At 45.4% G+C, this 8,212-nt stretch overlaps 1 protein-coding gene across 1 annotated transcript; it reads left to right on the forward strand.

The window, feature by feature from the left end:
- Positions 1-3,245: 3,245 nt before the first annotated feature.
- Positions 3,246-7,905, forward strand: LOC105368845 (zinc finger protein 2). Its single transcript, XM_011507976.1, has 3 exons — positions 3,246-5,098; positions 5,178-5,337; positions 7,047-7,905. Exons 1-3 carry the CDS (start codon positions 3,711-3,713, stop codon positions 7,668-7,670), a joined length of 2,172 nt encoding a protein of 723 aa, XP_011506278.1. The 5' UTR covers positions 3,246-3,710; the 3' UTR covers positions 7,671-7,905.
- Positions 7,906-8,212: the final 307 nt, after the last annotated feature.

The following is an 8,212-nucleotide window of genomic DNA, read 5'->3' on the forward strand; positions in this document are numbered from 1 at the left end:
TTATGTAAGGATAAAAATTTTCTTCCAACGATAATATCCTACGGTATTAGAATTCACGACAAAGTTTTTAAATCGAGTAATCGAGGTATAAAACAAAAGAGGAAGAGCAAGAAGAAGAATAAGAAGAAGAAGAAGAATAAGAATAAGAAGAAGAAGAAGAAGAAGAAGAAGAAGAAGAAGAAGAAGAAGAAGAAGAAGAAGAAGAAGAAGAAGAAGAAGAAGAAGAAGAAGAAGAAGAAGAAGAAGAAGAAGAAGAAGAAGAAGAAGAAGAAGAAGAAGAAGAAGAAGAAGAAGAAGAAGAAGAAGAAGAAGAAGAAGAAGAAGAAGAAGAAGAAGAAGAAGAAGAAGAAGAAGAAGAAGAAGAAGAAGAAGAAGAAGAAGAAGAAGAAGAAGAAGAAGAAGAAGAAGAAGAAGAAGAAGAAGAAGAAGAAGAAGAAGAAGAAGAAGAAGAAGAAGAAGAAGAAGAAGAAGAAGAAGAAGAAGAAGAAGAAGAAGAAGAAGAAGAAGAAGAAGAAGAAGAAGAAGAAGAAGAAGAAGAAGAAGAAGAAGAAGAAGAAGAAGAAGAAGAAGAAGAAGAAGAAGAAGAAGAAGAAGAAGAAGAAGAAGAAGAAGAAGAAGAAGAAGAAGAAGAAGAAGAAGAAGAAGAAGAAGAAGAAGAAGAAGAAGAAGAAGAAGAAGAAGAAGAAGAAGAAGAAGAAGAAGAAGAAGAAGAAGAAGAAGAAGAAGAAGAAGAAGAAGAAGAAGAAGAAGAAGAAGAAGAAGAAGAAGAAGAAGAAGAAGAAGAAGAAGAAGAAGAAGAAGAAGAAGAAGAAGAAGAAGAAGAAGAAGAAGAAGAAGAAGAAGAAGAAGAAGAAGAAGACGAAGAAGAAGACGAAGAAAGAAGACGAACGAATCATCGTTAATGAGAGATACAACATTTTATAAAATGGGCGTAAATAGAAGAAGAAATTTATAAAAAGACGTAAATAAAAGCCCGAGCGATTAATTCAATTGATTGGGTAATTCTAATGATGAACGTTAGAAGGTTAATAGAGGTAAAAGGCAAGGTTCATCGTTATTAGAGCAAATACTAGAACTATGTATTTTGTATTTAGAAAAATGTAAAGAATTAAAGTAATCATTAGTCAGGCACCGAAAGAATTTCACGATTTACCGTCAATTATTTCGGATCGTTAAAATCTTACGGATAAAGCACATCGAAGATCAGCCACAGCATGAGATCGCGGATAATGGCGAAGGATTTCTTTCCTCCCAAGCTCGTGTGATCCGATCGCGCCGCGTAATTCCCTAAATTAATTTCGAGACGGGCCGCGGCTGAGGATATGCCACCCCAAGCCCCAGCTTACGTACTACATTACCGACGGAGCCGGGGAGACGAGACTCGCGGCCCGTCGGTGTCGTCGTCGTCGTCGTCGTCATCGTCGCCCGAATCCGCCAGTAAAGCGCCACTGAGGCTCCAGTGCTGCCAGCATGCGGAAGCGGAAGTCGGCCGGCTGACGTCAACGGCGACGCCGCTTCGCCTCCGCGGCTCCCTCCAAAAGCGCGGGCCAATTGGCAGCACTGGCCTGGGACCACCGCGCACACGGTACACGGTGGGATAGTTTACAAATAAAATGGCCGATAGAGAGAGGCTATTCCGCGCTGTGCAATAAAAATGTGCCCGACGAGGAGGCAGCAGAGGCAGCAGCAGAGGCAGCAGCAGCAGCACCAGCAGCAGCATCAGCACCAGCACCAGCAGCACCAGCAGCACCAGCAAACACAGAGCCAGAAGCAGAAGCTGAACGAGAGAGAGCGAACGTCGAGGTAGCGCGCATCGTCGCGCGCTGCACCCCAACGCGACGCGTCCGCCGACGCGAGAGTGAGCGCGGCCCGAATACAGGGACGGAGACAGGGTGCGAGTGGTCGTTGGAGGATTGCACAGAGAGCGGTGGGAAGCTAGGTAGAGCGACCGGAGCCAAGCGAGAGCGGAGCCTAGGGGCGCTAATTGCCGCCAGCAGCAGCATCGCAACCGCCGTCGCTACCGCCACCGCCGCCGCCGCCGCCGCCGCCGCCACCGCCACCGTCACCGCCGCCGCCGTTGCCGTCGCCGTCGCCGTCGCCATCTCCACCACCGACGTCTTTGCCTGTGTGGCTGCGCACGCACGCGCACGCACACGCGAGACGACGGAAAGAAAGAGAGAGTGCGAGCCCGTGGGCCGGAGTGGGAGAAGGAGCGAGGCTAACGCGCGAGTGCCCTCTCTCTCTCTCTCTAGCCCGCGCGCGCTCTCGCCCCGGGGACCGACTACCGACTGCCCCCTGTGTGTGCGTAAGTGTGTGTCGTCGTAATCGTCGCCGTCGTCGTCGCCCTCAGCGTCGCGCACCCCAGGACCCAAGAGGGCCGCTGCCCTCATCGAGGAACTCGTACGAGGGTTCGCGAGTGCCGCGCGTCGCCACCTCCACGGCGACGGAGCCCTGGCCCCGGAAGAGTCGCGCCTTAACCTCGCCATAGCCGCTGCAGCCGCAGCCGTAGTCTCCGCTGTGGGAGCACCCTCGACAAGCACGAGCCGACGAGCTACACCGAGGGAAACCAACCGACCGAGAGCTAGTGCCTGGGAGAGAGGAGGAGGAAGAGGAAGAGGAGGAGGTGGCGGAGGAGGAGGAGGAAGAGGCGGTGGAGCAGCAGGAGGAAGAGGAGGAGGAGGTGGAGGAGGAGTAGGAACAGCAGCAGCAGCAGGAAGAGGCGGGGAAGGAGGAGGAGGAGGAGGTGGTGGTGTTAGTGGAGAAAGAGGAGGTAGAGGAGAAGAAGAAGAAGAAGAAGAAGAAAAAGAAGAAGAAGAAGAGAAACGTAGCGCGTTGTTGTTGAGGACGCCCTCGTTACCCCCGGGTGATATCGGGAGGTCGAACTCCCGGGGATAAACGGCCGGCGTCGAGAGCGCGCGCGTGCAGACCCGCTCGCTTTGTCAGTGGCCGCGACCGCGTTGAGGCTCCGTCGAACAGTCGAATCCGTTTATCTTCCTTTGCTATCGCGATCAGCGGATTTCCCCCTCCCGCCGCGTGCCGCGCGCAAGTGTAAGGGGCCGCTGATAGCGCCGTCTCGCTCGCTCTCCACGACCACACACTCGTAGCTGAAGCGCGTACACGCCGACAGATCTCTCTCCTCGTGTTTCCTCTTTTCACTTTCGTTACCGTCTGCCCGTGGAGACGTTGTTGATCTTTAAGGTTAATCGCGTCGCGAGCGCCGCCGCCGCCGCCGCCGACGACGACAACGACGGCGACGTCGACGCGAACACGTTCTCGCGAGGAGCGGAACTCGAATGACCGACCGCCTCGGGCTCGGGGACTCGGCCCTCTCTCTGTTTGTTTGGCGGTGAATGTGGGGAGGGGAGATCTCGCGATAGGACACTACACCTTGTGCAACCGCGCCGCGGTGCTTTTGCCTCCGTTACATTTTGAATTTTGAACTCGATAGTGCCCACGCGTTGTGTAATTGGAGGACATCGAAGTTACGCGAGGGACAGATATGATCTTCGCCGTCAACGAGCCTGAAATTTGGGATAATAGAGCGTGACACATATCTTGCTCTGGAGCCGTTAAAGATATTCCCCGCTGACCAGTTCGTCATTGTGGAGCAGGTGGTTGGCCCTGAAGATGTGTTGACTACCGATAGTGAAGAGCCCACTGTCACTACGGCTAGTAATCAGGCCAACACCTCGATCACCACTTTGACGAACATGTGCACCACACCTGGGAACACTGGTACTGGGTTTGGCTATGCCACATGGTCATTCAGCGGCCCCGGGAATGATAGCCGGGAAAACACGCAAAGCGATATTGCTGGCACCATCAGTTACGCAGCGGTCAACAATAATCAAGATCAGGGATCCAGTCCTAAGATACAAATTGATGTTAAGCCAGCCAAGATACAAAATAGTTCGCACCGAAGAACCATGTTTACTATGAACGAAAGTTGTCAGCAGACGCCTACCACTACGCATCATGGTCACACGACGGGAGCTCATAATCAAACGACTCATGTAACGCACGTTAGGTCAAAGAAGCACCACGACGTCTTTGCGTTAACCTGCGACAAAGGTGGATGTAACTGTGACGCTCATCACTCCACGCCACCGCCATCTCTGTTCCCTAATACGTTAGTTTTTGCTACAGATAAGCACACCATGAGCAAGCACTTCATGACCCCCATAGGTCCTCTCCAACTGACGGCCGAAGAGTGCAACGAAATCCTTATGAAGAGAGCGGCAGCAGCTTCCAATCAGTCCAACTCCAATAACGTGGCATCCAGTCAAACGGATGCCAGTGCTCATTTCGGCCATGTTCTCACTCATGTAAATACAACCCAGATAGATATTAAACCTAAACAGGATATGGGTTCCCAAGTTAGAGTACCCAAGGAGAGGCCATATTCCTGCACAGAGTGCGGAAAATCCTTTTTATTAAAGCATCATCTCACTACACACGCGCGAGTACACACAGGAGAGCGACCTCACATTTGTGTACACTGTGGCAAGAGTTTTGCGCACAAACATTGCCTCCATACTCATCTCCTTCTTCATAGCGCCGAAAGACCCTATCAATGCAGAGAATGTAAAAAGTCCTTCACGTTAAAGCATCATCTGGTAACACATACCAGAGTCCATACGAGAGAACGACCATTTGTCTGCCCTGAATGTGGTAAAGCCTTTCCTTTAAAACGTCACCTGGTGACGCACAGTAAATTCCACACAGGAGAACGTCCCTTTGTTTGCGAAGAGTGCGGAGAGTCGTTTGCCCAGAAGGAACACTTAACCATGCACTCGCGCTTCCATGGCAGTTTGCATCCGTTCGTTTGCCCTGATTGTGGCATGAGCTTCCAGAGAAAGTTTGAACTGGTTAACCATGGCCGCCTGCATGGTAGGATACCGCACTCCTGTACAGTATGCGGAAAAGAATTTCTGCAGAAGAGAACCCTACTGGCGCATATGCGGCTACATACTGGCGAGACACCGTTCGCCTGCACCGTATGTGGAGAAGCTTTTCCAAGGAAATGTGATTTAATAGCTCACTCCAAGATTCACAATAATAGTAATTCAGACTCGGAAACAAAACCATTTATGTGTCGGTGAGTGTAGCGCACTTTCAATGATTATTTTCCCCCGATGTATACGGCTTGCTCATACCTAGTAACTTTTACTTTACAGAGAATGCGGACTAGAGTTTAATAACAGAGAAGCCCAGACATTGCATTTAAGGTTACATTCGGCAGATAGAACACTCGTGAACGATCTTTGTGGACTGGCTGCAACATTTCAGCAAACAACTGGACACTTTCTTACAGCTAATACCTCCAGTGCTCATCAGGTAATTTTTGTTCATATTGCAGTAATCGGGTGTGACTTAAGCTAAAATTACATCAAACAATCATTTTCATGAATTTTATGTATTGTTCGTAGCTACAATGCTTTATCCAAAAAAAATAAATATCACTCGTATGATAAATGTAAGTTTTCAATGTACCCAACAGAATTAATATGATTAATATAATTACGATTTATCTATTACTGATATGTGCTTATTTTAAAGATTTACTTTCACCAATGAGGTGTACAAAACAACTGAGTATTCTGTAAATAATAGCTTCTATATTAGTCCGTATTTAATAGCTTTGAAGGTAATGTAAATACGTTGCAAAAATTAATTCAAATTTATTGAGAAATTCATAATATTGCCATTATCTTTCTTGAATTTACATTGATCTCTATAGTTTATGATAATTGGTTGATAAAAAGAAAGTAACGTTTCATTGACTAATCATATCGGACTCATTATTTAACGAACGATTATGCCAAAATATCTTATTACGATAAACTTGTAAATCCATTAATCAGATGATTTTTTAAACGGCCGTTACAGTTAAAAGTGAATTCAAATGTGTTGCAATTACTTTTCTATTTAGCAAATGAAAGAGTTTCTAATTCTAGAAGTACTAATAACCAAATTTGTGCAACCAATGTAAGAGATTTCATTTGAAATAATCAAGAACTTCTTGAAAGTTTTATTACCAATAATTAATACATAATTAATAAGAATCATTTACCTTATACTTTTGTTTTCCGTACAAAAAAAAAGCAAATCTAATTAAAAGCTATTGATGTTATTTTAGATAAAAATTCTAATATAAATTATTATACAGCGCTTAAAATATGATTAATTATAGATTTTTATTAAAATTATCATCTATAAGTAAATCAGTTGTAGCTACTTTGTATGACATATTTTTACAGTTATCTTAACAATTCATTAAAATTATTCATTATAAACAGTTGCTGCATATTAATAAAAACAACAATATTGGACAATAGCATCGTACTTGATAAAAATGTAATAAAATAAAGCTTATGATCATCTCTAATAATTAATTATCTGTAATAATTATAAATTAACTGAGTGTTAATTTTGCAGACCGATTATTCCTATAATTCATCAAGATGAACATGACTTTTCTTTTATCGAAGAATCGATTGTATATTTAATTTGTACAGGATCAGCCAAATAATTGGATTGATTTTATTGTAATGATTTTAATTTATAAGGGACGCGTTATTTTCAATATAGAGTAAGAATTGACAAGACATTATTATGTTTATAAGTTTATTTGTCTCTGGAGTAAAAAGACATTTGATTATTCGACCATTGACAATAATGTCTAATCCAAAAGACAATGAAACTTGCAATTTTGGCAACAGAGATTTTACGGAATATTTTATTATTAATTAAATAATAGTAATATATCCAAGGAAGCTCTGTACAAGGCCTCGATAAAAGCAAACTGGCATTTTAAAAAGTTCAGCTTATTTTTATCATTGAGAAACTTAAGTTAGAAATGTATAAAGTAATACGACCAAAGAAGGGTTATCAATAATGAGAAAAGAAGGCGTTGAGGATTATCCCAGAGTGAAAAGTGACGCGAGTAAGGCGTGAGGCGCAATAAGCCCTTTATCGATAACCCTCTTGGGCTTAATTCCCCACGATTAATGAATCACAATTTCTAATAGTCGAAACATTCGTAGATGAACGGACCGCTGGGCTCATCGGCCTCTAGCGTCAGCCACATGCACGGGGCCACGCAAACGTCGCCTCCCGTTGGCGCGGGCCCCAAGCCAAAGCCCCACGTTTGCCCGGACTGCGGCAGGGGTTTCGCCCAGAAGCACGGACTCTCGCAGCACCAGCGCCGACACACGGACGGCAGCTGCCACATTAGGTCCCACGTGTGCGACAAGTGCGGCAAGGCCTTCTTCCAGAAGAATCACCTGTTGCTCCACCAGCGCCAGCACATGGATCCACCACCCAGTATACTGCGGCAGCAGCAGCGACAGGCGGCCCAGGCTGCGGTCCAGGCAGCCCAGCAAGGTGGCGGAGGAGGTGGTGGCGGCGGTACCCAGGTGATCACGGTCGAAGGCCAGCAAGGCTGCACCGTCGACACCAAGGCAATCGCCCTGCAAGCGATACAGCAGGTACAGCAGCAGCAGCAGCAGCAGCAACAGCAACAGCAACAGCAGGCGACGCAACAGCAGCAGCAACAACAACAACAACAACAACAACAACAGCAGCAGCAGCAGCAACAACAACAACAGCAACAACAGCAGGCGTGTTCCGTGGACACTAAAGCAATACAATTGAACGTCACCATATGAGACGATTTTACAAAGGGGGATGATGATCGTTGGCGAGTTGATCCCAAGTCGTTAGCGCACCCACACCCGCTGCCACCACCGAACCCTCTGCACGCACTTTTCTTGTACTAACAATAACACAATAGTTATATTTATTATCTCTAGATTTCAACTATGATGAAGTAACCGATTTTATTACAAGACAAGAGTATATATACATGAAGACAACAACAAAAAAAAAATTATACATATTCTAAGTATGTAAGGCTTGTAACAAGAAAATAAAAGTAACCATATATTAGTGTTTTACATATACTTTATATATATATTATATATAAATAAATATTTACTTTAGATACGTAAAAGTGGAGGATGACGATGATCGTAACGCGAGTGTTGAATATCATTTTCAGTCTGCTACTGCTCTGCTATACTGAATTTTGCGAAAACTGATCATAGAGAGCCATGCCAAATATTTATGCTCTGTTCAAATCTGTGCTTCGTGCTCCATTTGCCTCAATCGACAATGTCCGCAGGTGGACCGATATTATTACAATTCTGTA

This window comes from Ceratosolen solmsi, unplaced genomic scaffold (assembly GCF_000503995.2).
Source record: "Ceratosolen solmsi marchali unplaced genomic scaffold, CerSol_1.0 scaffold1, whole genome shotgun sequence".
Classification (NCBI taxonomy): Eukaryota; Metazoa; Arthropoda; class Insecta; order Hymenoptera; family Agaonidae; genus Ceratosolen; species Ceratosolen solmsi.